This window comes from Gymnoscopelus microlampas, assembly GCF_963454915.1.
Source record: "Gymnoscopelus microlampas genome assembly, chromosome: 17".
Lineage (NCBI taxonomy): Eukaryota > Metazoa > Chordata > Actinopteri > Myctophiformes > Myctophidae > Gymnoscopelus > Gymnoscopelus microlampas.
The window spans coordinates 46,673,914-46,696,413 of NC_139954.1; the positions used below are offsets into that span (position 1 = coordinate 46,673,914).

Consider the following 22,500-nt stretch of genomic DNA (forward strand, 5'->3'; position numbering starts at 1 on the left):
CGATAATCATTGGACTCCCCATCCACTACCACTGGGAGTCTGGGTTTGACTCCCGCTTGGGACATTACTTTTTCAAACAACCGCGGACTACTTTTTTCCGCCGATAAAGTATAGTTTTGGACCATGACTGAGGCGCGCCGACTCAGTCGACTAGTCGACTAAGCGCCGTCCGAGTTACGTACCGATAGGCACAGAATCGTAAATGATGTTGTGGGGACTGCATTTGCACACGCACGTGTGTGCGCGCATGCGTGTGTGCGTGCTTGTTTGTGCGCGTGTGCATGCGTGCGTGTGTGGTGTGGGACTCATGTCTGGCTTGCATTGCCCTCTAGCGTTGGTTCTACAGAATTGCCTGGGGGCGGTGAAAACAAGCGCTTCTTTTCCAATTGACCTGGAATGCCAATTTCCCTGAAACATATACACATCTATATAAGAGAGACGGACGGACGGATATGTAGATCAGAAAGACTTCTTTATTTACAATATTAATGAATCGGTTGACATGGAATTGACAATGTAAATCTATACACGTTATGCAAAACAAAATAAAACAAATAAAGACAACATCTGATTTGGAACTGAATTTAACACAAGAACAAGACACCAGATGAACGTTTGTTAACAGACGACAGAGGTAGAAATTAATATCAATATAAATAAATCAATATGTCTCTGCTGTCGGGCAGAAACCAACTGTCCACCAAGGAAATGAACAAGACATGACACACAGTTATGTATACCAGCTTGCTTTCTTTTTTCTGTGAGTGAGTGTGTGTGTGTGTGTGTGTGTGTGTGTGTGTGTGTGTGTGTGTGTGTGTGTGTGTGTGTGTGTGTGTGTGTGTGTGTGTGTGTGTGCCGTGTATGCGCGGCTTGTTTTCATAGATCCTGATTTGTCTCGCAGAATCTGGCAACACTGCTAGTGGCTCCCCATTGGCTTAGACCTGGTTGCTTATTTCTCTCGCAGAATGTGGCAACACTGCTAGGCAAGAACGCACGCTACACAGCTTGTATGCAGAGGTGTAAAGTAACAAAGTACATTTACTCAAGTACTTTACTTAAATTTTGAGGATTTTTTTTCACTTCAGTCCTATATATTACTCTGTGTCACGGCAGGCGTGTATAGTAGCCATAGAGGCGAGAGGCATGTCTAGTAGCCATAGTAGCCATAGCTTGGGAGGACGAGACCGCACGTTCAGAGTATGGGAAAGTATCCTCATTGGCTTAAAGAACAGCATGATCGAAAACATGTCGAATAGTGGTCAGTCTCTTCTTAGACCAGCGTGCTTTGCAAGCTGGTAAAAATAAGACAACAACAGCCTCATCAAAGTTCGTATGGGGACTTTACACATTGTCAGATACTTGAATGTGTCTTATTATCATCACTTTGCCCAAATACATTATATTATTATTATATTAAATACATTATATTATCATCACTTTGCCCAAATACAGGTCAAGTGGAGTTTTTGACCATTAATGTGGAGTTGTTTTGTCCATTGATTAGAATGACAAAGTCAGACAAAAGAAAAAGCCTGAGTTGGAGTTAGGTAGTTTTAACGACAGTTTGAGGATCCAATGGAGTTAGGAGGTTTAGTCAGAAGCCCTTTTTAATATTTGTCATTGGTTTAATATTTGTAAAACCCACACACAGACGTAAAGGGTGTTCAATAGCACTGATGGGTTTTTACATATTTATTTTTTTTAAAGTTGAAAAACAGACATAGTTGGTTTCTGCCCGGCAGCGACGATATAAATAAAATAAAATAAAATAAAACTGATGTGATTTCATGCAGGAATGTCAGCAGGGAAGTTGTCCTCGGGCCGCGGGTACGAGTCCACCTCCATGGACATAAGGAAGTCTGCAATGAGACAACACACCTCGTTTTATTACACCACACCTCGTTCTATTACATCTAGTCTGGGAGGCATTGCCTCGGAGTTTGGACAGCGGGGGCGCGGCCACTGCGTTGTGATTCAAATCAACAGCCAATGATTTGAATCAACACCCACATGCAGTGGGTGTTGCATCTACATAGGATCGACGGGAAGCAATTTCCCCTTGAGAAATTGCGGCCGCCATTGTTGTGTACTGCTGTTTGCCTCTCATCGGACTTTTTAGACGAGTTGCACAGCTCCAGACCGGTAAGAGGCGTGTCCGCTCAGATTCAGAGCGTAAATGACATCCCGCCCACAAATCCCAGGGCTCTGACCCAGAAGTTCCTCGCAGAGCCGACGAAAACTTCTGGGAACTCAGATTATATTACATCACACCAGAGCAATGGTCACTGAAGTATGGCCCTTTGAAGTTTTAAACATTGCTATAACACTGCTGGTGAACAGCAATGCACTTACAGCACCCACGTCCACTGACATACCTGTGCAACCTTGTGTTCGGGAGGTAGGGATCTACGACCAATTCCTGGTATAACCGGAAGTGAACATATCCACTTCCGGGTTGCACCATTGAACTCCACACCCCTCAGAGAGTGTGTGGTTGAAGTTTCAAGGCAATCAGACACAACGGAAGTAGGCCTTCTAAGAGCACCTAGCAAGTTTGGGTGTTTAGCATTTTGGGAACTGGAGTTATGGCTGCTTCCAAGTTGTAAATTGAGGCTATATAGGAAGTGTTACAGTTCCTATGAATGGCCTGTAGTCTCGCTGTTTCACCCCTGTTGGTGTCAGAAGCAATTAGGCTCCATTCAACACTTTACACTTGATTGACTTAACTCATTCAGTGCCAGACTTATTTCTGTCTGTGTTGTCCCAGTGCCAGAGATTTTTGAGGTGCCAACCACTCCTATATCTGACTTTGTCTGTGTGTCCGGGTGTATGTCCGAAAAACAAACATTGATGACAACATCAATACGGGGCTCATCAAAGGAACCACTCTCTTCACACGGGGTGTGATTTTTCAATTTATCTTAGATTTTCAAGTACTCACAGAATATTTATCTCCAGTATAATCGATCCCCTGATGGGTGCTAATCACTGAAGGTTGATGGTCCCATCTATTTTAAAATTGATCATAAAGTAGGGTATGCTGGTGTGGCTACCTTGTAATGATTTGGTTGACATGCTACACAAACAATAGCATTAGTTCCCCACCCCCGCTCTGGTCCCAACCAATAGCATTCATTGTCGAGTCCATAGGATATAAAACTATGGCGATTTGAAATTGCTGAAAAGTAGGCTTCATTTACAGTATACCCCTATATATATATATATCAGAGGTCGCGTTAGTCCGATAATTGCCGGTTTTGACCGTTTTTTTATGACAAAGACCGGAAAAAATAAATCTCTCCGGACATCCTGACCGGTTGATAATGACACGGCAGTTCATTAATTATCACCGCAAATTAGGCACATTTCAAATCCTCTGCTTTGCAAGCTCTCTCTCTCTCTCGCTCGCTCTTTCTTTCTCTCTCTCTCTTAACAGCGTGCGTGTGTTTCTGGGAGAGAGAGAGAGCGGTAGAAAGAAAGGAGTTTGTCACACGCTGGTAGGTTACACCTATTTCCTATAAATAATAACCAGTGTAAAATGTGCTGCATTGGGCGGTAAATGGGAGACACTTTATTGTGAAGGTACAACAGGAAGAAGAGAGCTAGTTGTTGCTGCTGCGTACAGACTGCGGTCTCGGCAGTCAGACAGAGACCGCGGTCCGGTTACAAGTTACATTATATAAAGTTGTGTATTTAACAGCCGGTCACACACAAGTTGTATCATTACGAGTTAGAATATGTCACAGATACTAGGCTAATACAAGGGCACTTGTGAGTAAAGTTGGTAAGTTGCCCTACAGTTTAACAACAGTGCAGGTTGAAGATGAAATCTAACACAGATGCGTAAATACTCTTCACAACAGCTATAGGCTACTGCAACTATGGCATCGAGGTGAAACATGACGTTAATCATAACCGTGGACCTATTTTTAACTCTATGAGGTGGACACGTTAAAACGTGTTACCACTTTGAACTGAATAGCTCTATGAGGAGACGACAAGATTCTCACAACTCATCAACTTTCCCACGGCTGTCCCAACTAGACGCACGGATGGCATCCAGCCATCCACTGTCTAACTATACAGCATAACCTCCTGTGAGTGAGTAGTGGTCTATAATGTATTGCCCTAACTGGTCAGCTGAGCCACGTTATGAAGGATTAATCTGAAATGCCCAATTTTGTGCAGTGCCCTCTGAGTAGAAAATGCATACAAACGCAATTGATTATGGAGAAACCATTACGCACGCAGCATGCGCAAATGGTAATGTAGGTAATTAATGTATTTGTGTAAGATGACCCTGCTATATAAAATATTATGATGGTTCATGTTCAAATAGCTCAATCCAAAATATAATGCTGTAGGCCTAAGTGTTATACTGTATTTACGCACCTGCTTGTCATTAATACATAAAAATAATTATGACCGTTATTTTTGTCAGATGTCCGATAAATTTGAATCCTTCCGGACATTGGGACCGGCAGATTAAAATCCTAGCGCGACCCCTATATATATATATATATATATATATATATATATATTATTATATATATATATATATATATATTTATATATATATATATATATTATTATTAAATAAATTACCTTCAGTGTAATCTAGTTCAGGTCTGGATGAGATGCAGGCCCAAGCCAGGCCTACTAGCAGAGCGACGACCAAATTCACTACGATCCATGGCTGTAAAATCTGATGCTCCGAGCCTGGAGGCCTGGAGAGAGAGAGACATAGACAGAGAGAGAGAGAGAGAGAGAGAGAGAGAGAGAGAGAGAGAGAGAGAGAGAGAGAGAGAGAGAGAGAGAGAGAGAGAGAGAGAGAGAGAGAGAGACAGAGAGAGAGAGAGAGAGAGAGAGGAGTTATTGGGGAGGAGAGGAGAGGAGAGGAGAGGAGAGGAGAAGGAGGGTAGAAGGAGGTCTCACCAAAGCGTTTCATTGGCTGTTGGGTAAAGGTTGATACGATCACTGGTCATTTGTTGGCTGAGAGACAATATGAGGGCCATGAAATACACTGTGAACACACACACACACACACACACACACACACACACACACACACACACACACACACACACACACACACACACACACACACACACACACACGATCATTATTATCATTATTATTATCATCATCATCATTATTATTATCATCATTATTATTTAGAGAGTGATCTATTTAGGCTACTATTATTATCAAAACAGCTGAAAGCGCTGACCTCCTAGCTGATCTCCTACCACCCTAGTCTCAACTTTTGTTTTATTCCCTGGCCTTCTGTAGCCTTTTTAACTTTTTATTCTCTGTATTTTCTTATTAAAGGTAGGGTAAGTGATATTTTTGGGTTAAAACAAAAAGTATTGTGTTAAAAGGTTGAAACACTATATTCTGATAGTAATCATTGCTATAGAGTGTTTGTTCAGTAACAGGAGTCTCCATGTCTCTCCAGCTCATGTCTCCATGTCTCTCCAACAGAAAATACATTTTTCTGTAGGTGTCAAAATCTCAGCCAATCAGGAGAAAGTAACAATTTTTAAGCTTAATTTGTATAGTGTTCCAGTTCCAATTTTGTCTGCTCATTTCTTAGTGTCATCACTTCCAATTTCACTTGTTTAATCTGTATCCTGATTGAGTTCTCTGTCCTGGTTGGATAAAATTGGAAATGAAACTGAAACTGAAACGAAAATGCATTTTCTGTTTAATAAAGAGGTGGAGAGACAAGGAGACTCCTAATACTGAACAAACACTCTATAGCAATGAGTACTATCAGAATATTTAATACTTATTTTAACCAAAGCAAATCACTTACCCTGTGATTTGATTGTGTTCTACTTAGTTTAGCTTTGTAAAGCGACTTTGAGTACTCAGAAAAGCGCTATATAACTTCCAGGCATTATTATTATTATTATTAGGAGGAGACAGAGAGGTCTATCAGACCTCCAGGAGGAGATAGCGGTCTATCAAAGCTATCCTCTACACCAGGGGTAACCAACCAGTCGATTACGATCTACTGGTAGATCATCAAAGCCTTCTATCTAAGTCGATCGCGGGGTGGGCCCGGTGGCAGACGGGCAGCCATCGACAATTCACAGAATTTGTGTAGTGTAGACTAGAGCAGTGCGTCCAAGGCAGTGTTGCCAAGTCTGCTTATTATAAGCTACTTTGGGCTTGTTTTTCTGTAAAGTCACTTGAATATATTGGGGGTCCTTGATATGAAAATGTTTGTGAACCACTGCTCTAAAACAACATTCGACAATAAAGTTTGACTGAACTGCCCTAGTCGCTTATTTTGGACTTCTTTTCATAGACCTGGTTGCTTGTTTCTCTCACAAAATCTGGCAACGCTGGTCGAAGGGTAGCCATGCGTCGTTGTTTTCCTGTACATTCCGCGCACACATAATTCAACTTGCGGGTCGCGCTCAAGAAATAACGAGCGCAGTCTCGTGACATGCAAGCCTTTTCAGTGGAGAACGCTGGATTTAAATCTTCAAACAGTGTTCAACAACAACAACGTTACCAAGTGCCATCGCAGCAGAGCTCAAGCAATGGTCCTCCTCAGAGCGCAGATCTCCGCCAATCTCCGCCAGGCCAGGTTGTCTACCCAAGGCCCGCAAACTTTGTAAGTCACTCATAGCCACTTGGAATGGGAAAAAATCACACCCTGTGTGAAGGAAGCGGTGCCTTTGGGGCGGGCCTTAACTCATTTCAGTTCGTCCCTATTGGTGGTCTGAGTCCACTTACCAAATTTGTACTTGGTAGCATGCTGCAAACTGGAATAATGGCCGTTTAAAGGCCAGCCAATGGGCAGACAGAGGGGGCGGGGCTTAAGTAATTACAGTTCGTCCCTATTGGTGGTTTTAGTCCATGTGCAAAATTTGTACTCCGTAGCATGCTGCGAACTTGAGTTATGGCTGTGTAAAGGCCAGCCAATGGGAAGCAAAGCAAAGCAAAGCAAAGTGTGTTGTTTACCCAGGGTGTTGGACTAAGTGCGGAACTTATTTACAGCAGACCCTGCATGGAAGCCTTGCTCAAGGGCTATTCAGCGGTGATTCATGATTGATGTGATGAATTGGGGAATCGAACTAGGGACCTTCTGGTATCAAGGCCGCCCCTCTAACCACTAGGCCACCGCTGCCACTAAGACAGAGGGGGCGGGGCTTCAGCAATTCATGCTCGACCCTATTGGTGGTCTAAGTCCACATACCAAATTTGGACTTGGTGGCATGCTGCAAACTGGAGTTATAGCTGTTTAAAATCCCGTGCTCATCCCGTGCTCATACGGGCGGACGGACATAACATACGCTGGGGGTCCCTGGACAGATAACCAGTGGCACGTGTGGCCAATGAGAGGAGAGATGGCATAGGCAATCTGCAAGTCCGTGTGTGTGTGTGTGTGTGTGTGTGTGTGTGTGTGTGTGTGTGTGTGTGTGTGTGTGTGTGTGTGTGTGTGTGTGCGTGTGTTTCTATCTGTTGCTTCTTTGCCGTGCTCATCCCGTGCTCACACAAACGGACGGACGGACATACGGACGGACACGCAGACAAAGTCAAACGTAGAGTGGTTGGCACCGCTAAAAATCATAACTTTTCAAAGAATGTTAACTAATCTTCTTAAAGAAGATTCTGAAAATGTCAATGAGCACTGGCACTGACTCTGCATATGGAGATTTGTTACTTCATGCAGACGTTAGGTGGCTCGTCGGGGCAACGTGCTGCAGCGTTTTCTGGATTTACTGCCAGAGATCAACATTTTTCTGAAGTCGAGGGACGAGGAGGAGTATGAGCAGATCATTGATGTCTGACGATGCTTGGTTATTGGACTTAGGTTTTCTTACGGACCTACAGCAAAACTAAACAACCTTAACCGAGAATTGCAAGGGAAAGGACAGAGGCATTGGTCAAATGATCAGTGCAGTCAACGGATTCAAAAGGATGCTCGATTGGTGGAGCTCTCAGATAAAAATTTGGGAAGTGTGTCTGACACACTTCCCAAATCTTGAGAAGGTGTCACAAAACCTCACAGACAACTGCTTTTCATCCCGAACAATTCTGTGCCCAATTGAACAAACTGAAATCAGAATTTGGCCGTAGATTTGTTGAGGTACAAGGCATGAGTTAAGTAGCTGCTTTTGTATCAAACCCTTTCCTCAGTATTGACATTGAACAGCTGTCAGTTAAAATTCAGGATGTGTTTGCATTAACTACAGTTGTTGAAATGGAGATTTTTGAACTACTAACTGACTAACAACTGGAGGGCAGAGCTAGAAACCTGGTCACTTGTGAAGTATCCCCTGATTGTGTCTTGTGCACTCAGAGATGGGCGAAAATACATTGAAAAGTATTTTGATACAAAATACAAATACTGGGTCAAACAAAGTATCAAAATACAAAATATAAATACAGGTCAGAGAAATGTATTTTGATACAAAATACAAATACTGGATCAAACAAAGTATCAAAATACAAAATATAAATACAGGTCAGAGAAATGTATTTTGAAAATACAAAATACGTATTTTTGTATTTTGAAAATACAAAATACTACATTTGAAAGTATTTCATTTTTTCCATCCCAGCCAAATACAAATTACAAAATACAAAAAAGTATTTCAAATACGTATTTCAAATACAAAAAAGTATTTCAAATACGTATTTCAAATACATCTATTTCAAATACTGCCCATAAAATAAAATAAAGTATTTTATGTATTTCAAATACAGAAAATACTATTTGAAAAATATTTGAAAGTATTTTGATACAAATTACATTTCATTTTTTCCATCCCGGCCAAATACAAATTACAAAATACAAAAAAGTATTTCAAATACATATTTCAAATACATGTATTTCAAATACTGCCCATCTCTGTGTGCACTTAAGCTGCATGCCTACTTGAAAATAATAAAATCCAAGTTTAGAACTCGTATGACTGACTCACATCTTAATGACTGCCTCAGATTCATTATTCACAAAGTATCAACCAGATTTCAAAAAGGCTTGCAGATAATGTGCAGTCACAGAAGTCTCATTAAAGGTGGGCTGATCCTGAGAGTACTGTATCTGTCACCATATCTGTGATTAAGAAAAGCCCTGTGCATGGTCATGGATGCATTTTTGTAATTTGAACAGAATAACTGTAAATGTGAAAATTCTGAGAAATTGAGAACTGAGAAACTAAATATTGTGCATTGAAGAGAAGAAATCTGTAAAAGCAATTTATTTCATGTCCTTTGTGTTTTGTTTTATTTAAAAATAACTCAATATTTGTCCTTATATTTCTAATACATTTTCTTAATATTTAGGCATTGATTATATAACTATCATCTTTATTCTTATTATTTTTTGTTTTTTTTGTTCTTTATTTACCCAGGGTAGTAGCTGAGCACAAGTGCTCATTTTCAGCAACGCCCTGCACATAGAAAAACACAGACAGACAGACACATTAAAACCTGGGAGCTGACTAGTACAACCACAGTCTTATACTGTTGGCCACTACGCAGCTCCACTGGAGCAGTTGGGGTTCAGTGCCTTGCTCAAGGGCACTTCAGTGGTGTTGGGGAAGTGGTGAACATTCACTTCCCCACCCAGACCTTTCCTGCCGGTCCGGGGATTCGAACCGGCAACCTTCCGGCAACGAGGGCGCTCCTCTAACCTTTAGGCCACCACTGCCAAAATTTAAACCACTAGTCTTTGTGTGGATGTATGCACATGCATTGAGCCTGTCAGTAATTGCAATCGTGACAACTGTTTTTTTTTAAAACATATTTTAGTGGTAGATCACGGCTTACAATTGGAAATAAAATGTGCTCTTGGGCTTGAAAAGGTTGGTTACCACTGCTCTACACTGTAGAGGATAGCTTTGTAACAAATGACACAAACAAGACCTAGATAGCTTACCTAAATACATTCTAGAGTCTGGAATCCTTCTAAAGTGATGTAGTGATGTTTTGTTCTTACTATTTCCTTGCATTGTTTTAATTTGTTCTTGATCATGTTTTTGATCTTAATATTTTTAATCTAGTTTAATATTGTGTTATTTTTCTTTTTTATGTAAAGCACTGTGGGCTGCATTTGATGTCATGAAAGGTCCTACACAATTAAAGTTTATTATTATTATATTATAATTATTGATGTCACAGAAGGAGGCCCCGCCCATCACGTGTGATGTCACTTACAGAAGGAGGCCCCGCCCATCACGTGTGATGTCACTTACAGAAGGAGGCCCCGCCCATCATGTGTGATGTCACTTACAGAAGGAGGCGAGTGCTGTGGGATCCAACGTGACGAAACCTCGCAGAGCCATGGATGCTTTGGCCAGGTTCACCCTGGAATATGAATAATAATATATATTAACACATGGGGTGCCAAAACCGTATTTATACGGTTTTGCAAAAGGTGCAAAAACTTACTGGGAGTGCCAAAACCGTATTAAAACGGTTTTGGTGTCTTTTTGGTTTTTTTGTTTTTTTCCGCACGGGAGGGGCTAGAGCAGCTACCCATTGTGATCCTGAGAAGGATAGGCCAGATAGATCACCGGAAACCGGAAACCGCCTCCCCATCCGCTTCCTGTCTATTTCCTTCTTTAAAACGCCTGTATCTCCGAATCTGTTTCCGGTGGGAAAACCGGTCATACGCGATGCGCGACCCCCCCCCCGTTGTAACTCGCGAGTGAAATGTTATTGTTGCAGGATGTAGCCAGGGTCATGGCGCTACATGAATGGATGCTTTTTTTTCCGTGGATTTGCTCGTCGTGGAGTCTAGAGCTTTAAACAGCAAAGCGCAGTCACGGTATGTTGTTATGAAAAAATCCAGGCACCCAATGTGTTAATATGAATAATAATATATTTATTAAACCACCCTGGAATATGAATAATAATATATATATAAGAAGAATAATAATATTTATTAAACCACCCTGGAGGATGAATAATAATAATAATAATATTAATATTAATAATAATGTCTATCTATTAGTTAGAACTAGATGTCAGGGCCACTTTGCGGCCCTCACATCTAGTTTTCCGTCGTCACATCAGCTTTCCGTCGCGGCCCTCACATCTAGGCCCTAGATCTGAGGTTGGTCCAGACAGAGTCCAAAACTCATCAGATGTCAGGGTGTTCAAACTCTCCAAACATTTCCTCTGTCATCCCTTCTAAATAGTTAATTTCCTCCTCGTTCTTTAGTGGTGTGTGCAACAGATTCACATCATCACCTCTTTATTGTATTGTTCAAGTTCTTCCCTATTTACTTACTTGGCCTAGTCACTCTGCACACACGTCATGCCAAGTCCGGCCCCTCTGGCCTCTCCTCTCCTCTCCTCTCCTCTCCTCTCCTCTCCTCTCCTCTCCTCCCCGCTTTAGCGGAGCAGATAAGTGCTACGATCTTTCAACTTATGATAAAAGCGTGAAAATTGGCGTGAGCAGTCTCCATGGGTCACTTGACAAGAATATTGTCTGAGCCATTTGTAATTTCAAGATGGCGGCCATTTTTCAAGATGGCCGACACCTTAGTGGGCAGTTAAGTGATATGATGGTTTATTTGGTGATACAAGCATGAAAATTGGCATGAGCAGTCTCTGTGGGTCACTTGACAATAGGCCACCCACAGCTATTTGAAATTTCAAGATGGCGGCCATTTTTCAAGATGGCCAACACTTTAGTGGAGCAATTAAGTTATATAATGGTTTATTTGGTGATACAAGCATGAACATTGGCATGAGCAGTCTCTCTGGGTCACTTGACAATAGGCCACCCACAGCTACTTCAAATTTCAAGATGGCGGCCATTTTTCAAGATGGCCAACACTTTAGGGGAGCAATTAAGTTATATAATGGTTTATTTGGTGAAACAAGCATTACATTTGGCATGAGCAGTCTCTAAGGGTTGCTTGACAAGAAAACACTCCCAGCCACTTGAAATTTCTATTTTCAAGATGGTCGCCCCCTGGATCCTCAAAAGATACATTTTCTCATAGAAATGTAGGTTTTTTTTTTCATTAAGGACGATTATTATTATTATTATTATTATGCTAAAACAGTTGTGTTGATTTGTTGATCATAGATAGATTAGATAAGAGTGAATATCTGCACTACCAGGGCACACTGGTGATATATCACTGCTGTTAAACCTCAGAGTGGGGTTCAATGTCAGCTAATTGAAAGTTAGTATCCCAAATGCTGTCTAATTTACCCCAAAACAGTTAGATAGCCGCACCTGAATTGACAGGTTGTGCCAGCGCGGGAGAGCCGAGCCAAGGTTAATGGGGTTTTAATTAACCGGATGGTGTACAGTTCGCATGGGATTTAAATGGCATTGGATGAACGATCGGACTAAGTGTTGGGTTAAGGCACAAACTTAGTTGTATCCCATACATCAAAGTGCTTGGAAAAAGGTGGTAAAATGATAAACCCTCTGCCTATGCTGCAGACATGGCAGAAGCCATCATAACAGTTGTGAAAACTAACTGGGACAGATGTTTCATTTGTCAGCAGGTCACCAAGGAAAAACTCATTCAGCCAAGTTTATTCAACAGAGAGCACGATCGTACTGGTCATGATACCATTGCAAGAATTGTTCCATTATTTCATAAGATCAATGCTCTGCCTATCTTACTTAGTCCAACCCGACTAGATGAAGGTGATGGCATAGAAAGCACATTGACAAGAAACAGAGCAACATATCATTCAAGCTGTTCAACAACACAGAGCTGGAAAGGGCCCAAAAGAGAGCATCTACATCTGCTGAAGACACTGAAGATACCAAAGATATCCATGTCAAGAGACTAAGAAGATCTAATGTATGACCGGTCCAGTGATGTCACAACTGTGAACGAGGCCAGGCTTGATCTCTTTGCCAGAAAGCAAAGACGATATGACTTGATCCTGCCAACTCAAGCAGCACTCAAAGAGCATGCCAAACGTGCTTCTTATGAGGCTGGATACGTGTGGGGACAGGCATTGAAGCGACCTCCACAAATGCCGAGCCCATCTGACTGGGGATGGGTGGAACAGGACGAGAAGTGGAAAGTCTTCTGGACTCCACTTCCACCTATTGCGGAGAGTTGTTGGGAGTTGACCAAATGTGGGTGCACCAAGGCATGTACTGGAAGGTGTAAGTGCTTCAGATATGGACCCAGTTTCACATGCCTATGTAATTGCCCCTGCTAGAACCTATTTGCATGTTTATTTTGCCAGAGTTATTCCCCGTTGTCCTCTGTGTTTTCAAGTGTAGGCCTAAGGCTCGGCTTCCCCTCGCCACATCGGCGCATCATGTTTTACTTTGTATCTAGTCTATTACTGTGTAATTTTCAGTTGTTACTTTGTAACATTGCTTCCACTACCTTCCACTGCCATATCTAACAGTGCACATTTTCAGTTTAGTTCCTTAGTATAGTTTGTCATGGTTCCGTGGCTATTGCCATTCAGTGTTAGCCATTGCTCATAATTTTGGAGCACTGTCCGTTCAGCACCACAACTGTGCTTATCAGCACCACAACTGTGTTAATTTATTCATCTTATTTTTTGTTCCCCCACCCCTTACTTAGTATCTATTTGACACATGTAATGGCTGTTAGTTAAAAAAAAAAAAAGATATATATTATCCTCCCTTGTGACTGTTACCTTGTCGTGGTAAGGGAGCTTGTGTAAGCCTACCTCAGTGAACCCTGAGAGCTATGCCGGTGGGAGGCAACTCCTGACAGGTTTTACCAAACTGGACAGCTTGTGGGCGAGGAGTCAGACAAAACACAGTCAAACAACCTCTCTTGACAGAGCTTTTTGAGGAACCCAATACATTTCTATGAGAAAAGGTATCATTTAAGGATCCACATGGCGGACGGCAGACATCTTGAAATTTCAAGTGGCTGTGGGCGGTTTCTTGTCAAATGACCTTTTGAGACGGCTCATGGCAATTTTCATGCTTGTATCACCAACTAAATGATTTCTTAAGCTTACTGCTCCACTAAGGTGGTGGCCATCTTGAAAAATGGCCGCCATTTTGAAATTTCAAGTAGCTGTGGGTGACTTATTGTCAAATGACCCACAGAGACTGCTCATGCCAATTTTCATACTTGTATCACCAAATGAACCATTATATAACTTAAATGCTCCACTAAAGTGTCGGCCATCTTGAAAAATGGCCGCCATCTTGAAATTTCAAGTAGCTGTGGGTGGCTTATTGTCAAGTGACCCACAGAGACTGCTCATGCCAATTTTCATGCTTGTATCACCAAATAACACAACGCTGATGAAGGCTTAACGCCGAAACGCGTCCGTTGTTTACTTTTCTGCAGCTTACTACCATGCTTAAAATGCTACAAATATATAAATAAATGTACCTTTAAAAGGACTATTCCGTGAGTGCTGGTATTCTCTTATTGTATCACCAAATAAACCATCATATCACTTAACTGCCCACTAAGGTATCGGCCATCTTGAAAAATGGCCGCCATCTTGAAATTACAATATTCTTGTCAAGTGACCCATGGAGACTGCTCATGCCAATTTTCACGCTTTTATCATCAACTGAAAGATTCTGCCAGAAAAAAGCATTTAGCCGCTCCACTACTTTGCTTTGCGGCCCTATAACCTCTAGTCCCAACCTCCCAACCTCGGTCATGTGATAAAGAGGTCAGACTTCCTGTATCTGGTTGCTATGGCAACCTGCCAGATCAGGCTGAGGGTCTGATAGGCAAATCAGAGAATCAATCAAGCCGAGAGTCTGATCACAGATCGAGGTGGGGTAAGATGCCTAAAATATAGCCATAGCTCTGATCAACAGTCTGTGGCAAGTTTCGGGGCAAATGGAGTGATCCTGTGCTTGCTTACCCCGGACGAACTTTCGGAGCTTTTGTCAATTATATAGTAGTAAGATAGTAAGATGGTAAGATGTGTTTTTATGACTCAGCATTGAAGGATAAGTATTATCATGACTCATAGCCATCGCAATTACTGTGTAGTAATAATGTATAATACACACAAACACACACACACACACACACACACACACACACACAAACACACACACGCACACGCACACGCGCACGCGCACGCGCACACACACACACACACACACACACACACACACACACACACACACACACACACACACACACACACACACACACACACACACACACACACAAACACACACACACACACACACACACACACACACACACACACACACACACACACACCTGTCGAAAGCGGAGACAGTGCTGACAGCCAGCAGCAGGTAGAGCAGTGATTGGCTGGGGTAGGCCAGGGGGTGGTACTGCTGTAGCAGGTTAGGTAGAGTGGTCAGCTGTTCTCCCGCCAAAACGTAAACCACAATGATGTTCCACACCGATAGGCCGGCCAGGAAGCCATGGCAGAATAGACCAATCACACTGCAGTAGAGACAGGAAGTCATGACAGTATAGACCAATCACACTGCAGTGGAGACAGGAAGTCAAGACATAATAGACCAATCACACTCAAGGAGAGGAAAAGACGTTCAGTCCGTCCGTTCTTTAGATATATTGACATGACACTCATGGGTGCGTGCGTGCGTGCGTGCGTGCGTGCGTGCGTGCGTGTACCTGAATGTTCTGTGGACCCTCATCGCTACATCTCTGGTGGTCCACAGCTGTCGGACCTCCATGTAATCCTCCGTCAGGTCTGCGTGTGTGTGCTGCGAGTGGAAACGCCCTACGTGCACGTGCACACACACACACAGACACACAGACACACACACAGACACACACACACACACACACACACACACACACACACACACACACACACACACACACACACACACACACACACACACACACACACACACCAAAACAATAACAAGTCAAAAGTCTACTGAGGCTCCAGGCATCGAATCTTTGTCATGTCAGGGATATAAATATAAATATATAATATAACATCATATTTTAATGAGTATTAGGGTATGAAGATAGGTTGAAAATGGGTGAAATTGTTTTTTTTACTTAAAATAGCAGCTCACAAGAGTAAAAAACAAGGTAATGGAGTATAAAAGAAGGTAATTGAGTATAAAACAGGGTAATCGAGTATAAAATAACGTAATCGAGTATAAAAGAAGGTAATCGAGTAACACTCACTGTTTCTCTCTACAAACACCTTGCCGATTGGCTGGCTCGGCCCGAGTGGGGCGGAGAACAGGGAATGCTGCGGGATGGGTGATTGGAGGTCGGTGGTGGTGATGTCATCAGACTCCACCCCAAGGTCGTTAGAGTAGTGTTCCGTCATCGCCTTCGACTTCCTATCACGTGACGTAAAGTACGACCATAAATGGTAACGCTGTCACATGACTCGATACGTACCAAGAACCCATCAAAATCATAAGTGCAATTCTACCTCTATTTCATTATGTAACTCCTGTTTCATTATATTACTCCTGTTTCATTATATTACTCCTGTTTCATTATATTACTCCTGTTTCATTATGTTACTCCTGTTTCATTATATTACTCCTGTTTCATTATGTTACTCCTGCACATGCGGACGTCCAAGGGAAGCCCGAGGCGCTGTTGTTCATCCGTGCTTCCGAGTCAAGAGTCCAAATCAAGAGTCAATAGCCTAATAATGTAAATTAAATACAAATCGAATATCAATTCGAATCATGAGCTTCAAATCGAAAGTCGAATCGAAGATTTGGCGTATCGTGACACCGTTTATATTTGGTCAAACACTTTCAACCCGCCGTCCCTAGTTTAGAGTTCAGAAAACCACCGAAAGTTTGTAAAACTTTAAAATGTCTTCATCATGTCTCAGAAACGTTCAACTTTTTTTCCAAGAAATAAAGAAAATAACAGATCTACAAGCTTGAAATGCTTTTTTTTGTACAGTTCATAATAGTACAGCACTAGTTAGTTAAAATATTTTTCCAAGAGTCGATCAGTTGGGATCCACCCACCTCTTCTTCTTGGTCTTCCTGGTTGTAATCGTGGCAACAGCCTCCTCCCCGTCCGTGATTGGCTCTTCCATGTGTCCGTTAGGTGTGGCGCCGCGCTCTGCTTCCTGGTCTGAGACAAGTAAGGTAAATGAAGGAAGAGACACCAACGTTGTTTTCTCTATCCAGCAATTCCAGTCGGCAAATTCGTCGCACAGCAGCCGGGCCTTTGATGGAAAACATATCACACATTGTTTTCTGTTGTGTTGCTTTTCAATGTGTACACTGAATGATTTTATAGAGGTATCTAAAGAGCACAAAGTACGTTTCTGAACGGCCAAAGTATCGCGAGACTGTCCATCGTTGCCAGTCTGACAACCAAATATCCCGATACTACCGAGCCAGAAACGATACCTGCCGCTGTTTAGATGCCTCAATAAAACTATGAAGTGCGCACATCGAAAAACAAGTGATTGGAAAACAACCTGTGATAATGATGTATTCTTTCATATTCCTGGACCGATTATAACTGACAAAGGTTGCAATCGTTCAGAAATAGTGTTTGTTCACCAGCTGGTCTCTCATTGACTCCAATGTATTTCATCTAACTTCCGGTTCCAGTTTTGCCTCCCATGCCAAAGGCGCCTGCCTGGCCTGTAGGCTGTCTGTACCTTCTTCTATCATCGCCTTTGAAAATCATAGAATCAAATTTTCCGCAGCGATCCACCCGGCGATCGCCTCATTACACGTACAGGGGTCTCGGATAATCGGGTTGGGGGGGAGGGGGGGGGGAATCCATTCCATAGTTATGGGCAGTTGAATGTGGCTTGTTTTCGCCAAAAAGTACAGAAAGCAGAGACATTTTTACTTTTTATAAATCCTATAACACTACACAAAACCAGCTTCATTTTGTTGTGATCACATGATTTATGGGTGTGCTCTTCTTGGGTGATCCTGGGATCATTCACAGGTTGCGGAAGAGCGCCCTCTATCGTAAAATCACTGAAAACACAAAATCTCGTCATTCTCGTCATTGGCGGTGTGAGCCATTGCAAAATATGACAAGAAATCTCGTCATTGCCGGTCAAAAATAATATAGAATACAGACGATTTAATTTGTATTTGCTGTTTTTGTATAATAATAAAAAAAAACTCAATGATGGTCAATTATTTCAGTCTAGTCAAGTTGATAGCAATAGAAGTTTGTTGGTCCAAAAATGTAAAAATACATATTTATTTCATTGTCGAATTTACTTATTTCATTGTGGTATTTATTATATAATGTTTGAACATGATGAGGATGTTGGATATAGACAGAAAAGGCAATTATGCAATGTGGCATATCTGCAGATTTCATGTATATTATCTCCTACGGTGACTGGACAGAAATGCTTTGTGACTATTACTGTTACTTGGATTAGATAAAAGCATTTTGGTTTGAAAATATGCATTTTAGACGTAACCACGTGTGGCATGTCTGGCATTTGTTACAAACTTAACCACTTGAAAATTCAGGGAGTTGTGATGATTTTACTATATATTTTTTTATCCCACGATTTTGCAACCCTTTTTCCACCCAGTGCCAATTGTCTAAGAAATCCTGGGCGCTACACTCCCCCTGCCAGCCTAGGGAGCCCAGAGCTGAGCTCATGCCTCCTTCAATGCATGAGAGCCAACTAGCCTTCTTATCACCTAACAGGGGGGAGTTTCCCTTGTTGGATGTAGCGCGTGGAAGGAACACGTTATTCCAACCAGTTCCTTTCCCCTCCATCAGGCTCATTTTTGTGAGGGTACCTACCCTAGGGGACACGGGGAGAACATGAAAACTTCACACAGAAAGGCCAGTTGTGATGATTTTAACAGTGGAGAGACTGTCAGCTTCAATGGATCTATAAATCTACTAGAAGGCTCGGCTGCCATTTCCAATATGGCGGCCGCGGATACAGGTCGCTCCAATGAACTGCAGCGGCCAATGAGGTATCTAGGTTTCTATGACCGTGTAGTGTGAACTGTACTTCCATGTGTTTTTTCTCTGCAATCTTCTGAATAAAGTATTCAATCAATCAATCAATATCCATGCTGGTACCTAACGGCAGCGTCTTCTTTTTCTTCCTCTTCTTATGTGGTGCTGCTTCCTGAGGGGGCGGAGTCACAGGCTCCATGCTTTCAGACTGCCTCCTGCTGGCTGCTTCCTCCATCTGCAGCTCCACTGAAATACAATAATAATAACTATAGCTGCAAGCAGGGGGCCAAGGAATACCAATAGGCAATATGCACAATAAGTAGGGTTGGGCACCGACATTCTAGCCTGGTAATCCCCCACCCCCCTTCCGGAAATCTCATTTGCCTGAGGGCTTATCTGGGTGTTTCTTGCTCGTCCACAAAATGGACTCGACTCGACTATCAGCGACCTCGCTCATTGTTCTGTGATTGACAGCGGAGGTCGGCCAATCAGGTGGAACCCGAGTGAACCCAAATGGAGCCGAGTGCAGCCAACCGAAATGGTTTGTCGGCCATTGAAATTTTGTCCGCTGTTTTTGATTTCGATTTTAAAACAAAGAAAACACTCTCAAACTTGTTTTGTGGCACAGAATTTACTTTTAAGATATCGTTTAGTTTAGTTGTTTAACATTTAGTTGTTTAACTTCATATATGTGGTCAATTAATCATGACAGAGCCTATTTAAAAATAACATTTCAGAGAACCGGCAGGGGCGGGCAGTGACACGCATGTATCCGAATAAAGCAACCTATTTTCAAAAAGTCCCCTTGCTTCACGTTGCTCTGGTAGTGCTGGAATGAACTGCTGATTGGCTGAAGGGGAACTAACTGCTGATTGGCTGAAGGGGTTGTCAGTCAACGGTTTTACTCCTGCCGAGCTCCAGCCCACAGCCAAAAAGCCAAACAGGCCCCCGTGCCAGACTCACTCCTGAAATCAAATACAAACTAGAAAATGTGCTCCTCGGAGCACAAGTCTCCGCCAGCAAATATTGATTAATCCTGTCTAAGCTATTTATATTACGTATTGTGATGACACCAGTGTGTCTACATAATGTATTGCTCCGCCATTTCTCAGCCATTTCGTGATTATTCCTGTCTTACCTCACTTTGAAAGAGACACAGACTCTTTCAAAGTGACACATCTATTTATTTATAGGCCCGCTATACGTCATGCGTCTCACTAGCCAATCAGAGCACACTCTTTCAACGTATTGTCACGTGTGGCTTGACCAATGTTAGCTTGGCCGAGGGGGGGGACGGAAAGTGAAAACATAGTCTCCTGGCGGAGACAATGAGATTTCCGGAGGGAGGGGTTTACCAGGCTACCGACGTTCGGTTCCAAGTTGGAACCGAATAAGAAATGGAAATGGCGGGTACCCATAACAATAATTTCATTTCGGTTCTGCATATTGGTTCCTAGACGAGTTAAAAGCCGTTCAAACAAGGGTGTTTAGAAGTCATACACAAACAGCAAAATCCGATCGCTAAAACACTGTTGTAGGGAGAAGTATACATATCAGCTGCGCGTCTCTCTCTGTAACACACTGTCGTATGGAGGAGCATACGCTGCTTCCCCCCCCCACACACACCACCGTCTCAACTCAAGTAGTAAGGAAAGCATAGCCTACTAACTTTGCAACCAAGGGTTAGAGACTGTATGCTAATAGTCACTGTCGTCATGTGCTAATGGTCACTGTCTTCATATGCTTGAAACCCCCTCAAGGACCCATGAGGGTCCCTGGACCACACTTTGAGACCCACTGGTGTGGCAGAGAATGGAACAGACACGTTGTGAGCTTGTAGACGTGCTGCTTTCAATAGATTAGAGACAGGGCTTAAGTGGTTAATTCATTATGTTCATTATATAAAGTTGAACTCACCATCCTTGTCTTCTTCATCCGTCACCTCTTTCACTTCCTTTTTCCATTTCTTTCTCTTGCTTTTAACTATCGGCATGTTGATGATGATGATGATGATGTTTTTCCCCAAATAAGACGGTTATATGCTGACAGAGAGAAGAAACATTAACTCACCAAGAATCGTTCCTTACTTCATTCACAGGTCTTATCAATGATACTAATGAAGTCTCTGTTCCATTTAGTGTAGCACTGTGGTTCTAAAACTTTTGTATTTTTATTTCAAGGACCCCCTGTAGCAAACCACGGCTGGAATAAAGATGACGTCTGACTGATGATAAGAGATGTAGATGTACAATAGCTCTGCACACACGTTATGCGAAGTCTGGCATAAACGTCATGTGAAGCCCTGCCAAGTCAAGCTGAGGATCTGATTGGCCTATCAGGGAATCAGTCAAGCTGAGAGTCTGATCACTGATCAAGTATTTGCCAGAGCTCTGATCAATAGTCTGTGGCAAGTTTGGTGGCAAGTGGAGTGATCCTGTGCTGACCAACCCCGGACGTACTTTGGAGGCCTTGTCAATTATTGTAGTTAGGATAGGATAGGATGAGAGAGATGAAGCAGGGACCCCCACTACATTGCAGAATACATCTTATAGAGAACACTCTATAGTAATGATTAATATAGATCTATTTAACGCTTACTTTAAAATAATTAAGACTTACTTCAGAATAAGAATCACCTTTGCTGCTCCTCTCTCTCTCTCTTTCTCTCTCTCATGTCTTAGGGCGAGTCTGAAACACCTCCTTCACTGAAGCTTAGAGTGTTTAGAGTGTCACATGACAGAGGGTGGGGGGGGGGGTGTTGAGACCCAGCACCCCCCCCCCCCACCCCCCTCTGTGGAAGGAGCTTAGCGTTAGCTTAGCGGGGAGGATCGGCCTCACTCTGCCGTCTGATTGGCCTGCTCCGCTGTGATGTCATCACCGGCTTGTCCAGCCCCTTATGTTGGACCAATGGGCAACGAATCTGACAAGAAAAGAAAAGCATTTAGGAATAATAATCATACATTTAATATAATAATTTAATATATCATAAAACAATAAAAACAACACTAATAATAATAATAATAACAACACTATTAAGGGTAATAATAATAACAATAATAATAATAATAATAATAATAATAATCTCAAAGTTTAATCAAATCGTTGATAATATTTGTATTAGTTTTAATCATATTTCTATACAGAATGTCAGTGAACTTTGAACTCTGATACCTGAGTTGTTCTGACAGATGGTGTCAAAGATAAATCAACCAATCCTATTACACACGCACACGCACAACACACACACACACACACACACACACACACACACACACACACACACACACACACACACACACACACACACACACACACACACACACACACACACACACACACACACACACGTGCGTGTGTGCATCATCAGGGGCCAAATAAATCACTCACTGCGACTTTAAGTTTGCTTTGCAAAGACAGCCATTAAACAAAACACACACACACACACACACACACACACACACACACACACACACACACACACACACACACACACACACACACACACACACACACACACACACACACACACACACACACACACACACACACACACACACACACACACAGCCATAAAGCAGAAAGGGGGAGGGGAGACCCTAATCCCACAGATTAAGCCCCATAGTTGATG

General features: G+C 42.4%; 1 protein-coding gene across 1 annotated transcript; it reads right to left on the reverse strand.

The window, feature by feature from the left end:
* Positions 1-1,785: 1,785 nt before the first annotated feature.
* tmem237a (transmembrane protein 237a) lies at positions 1,786-20,865 on the reverse strand (the record flags this gene model as incomplete). The annotated part of the gene is made up of 10 exons (XM_084085379.1): positions 1,786-1,859; positions 4,606-4,727; positions 4,936-5,023; positions 10,259-10,332; positions 15,204-15,395; positions 15,588-15,696; positions 16,119-16,279; positions 16,934-17,042; positions 18,996-19,118; positions 20,790-20,865. 10 exons carry the CDS (start codon positions 20,863-20,865, stop codon positions 1,786-1,788), a joined length of 1,128 nt encoding a protein of 375 aa, XP_083941505.1.
* Positions 20,866-22,500: the final 1,635 nt, after the last annotated feature.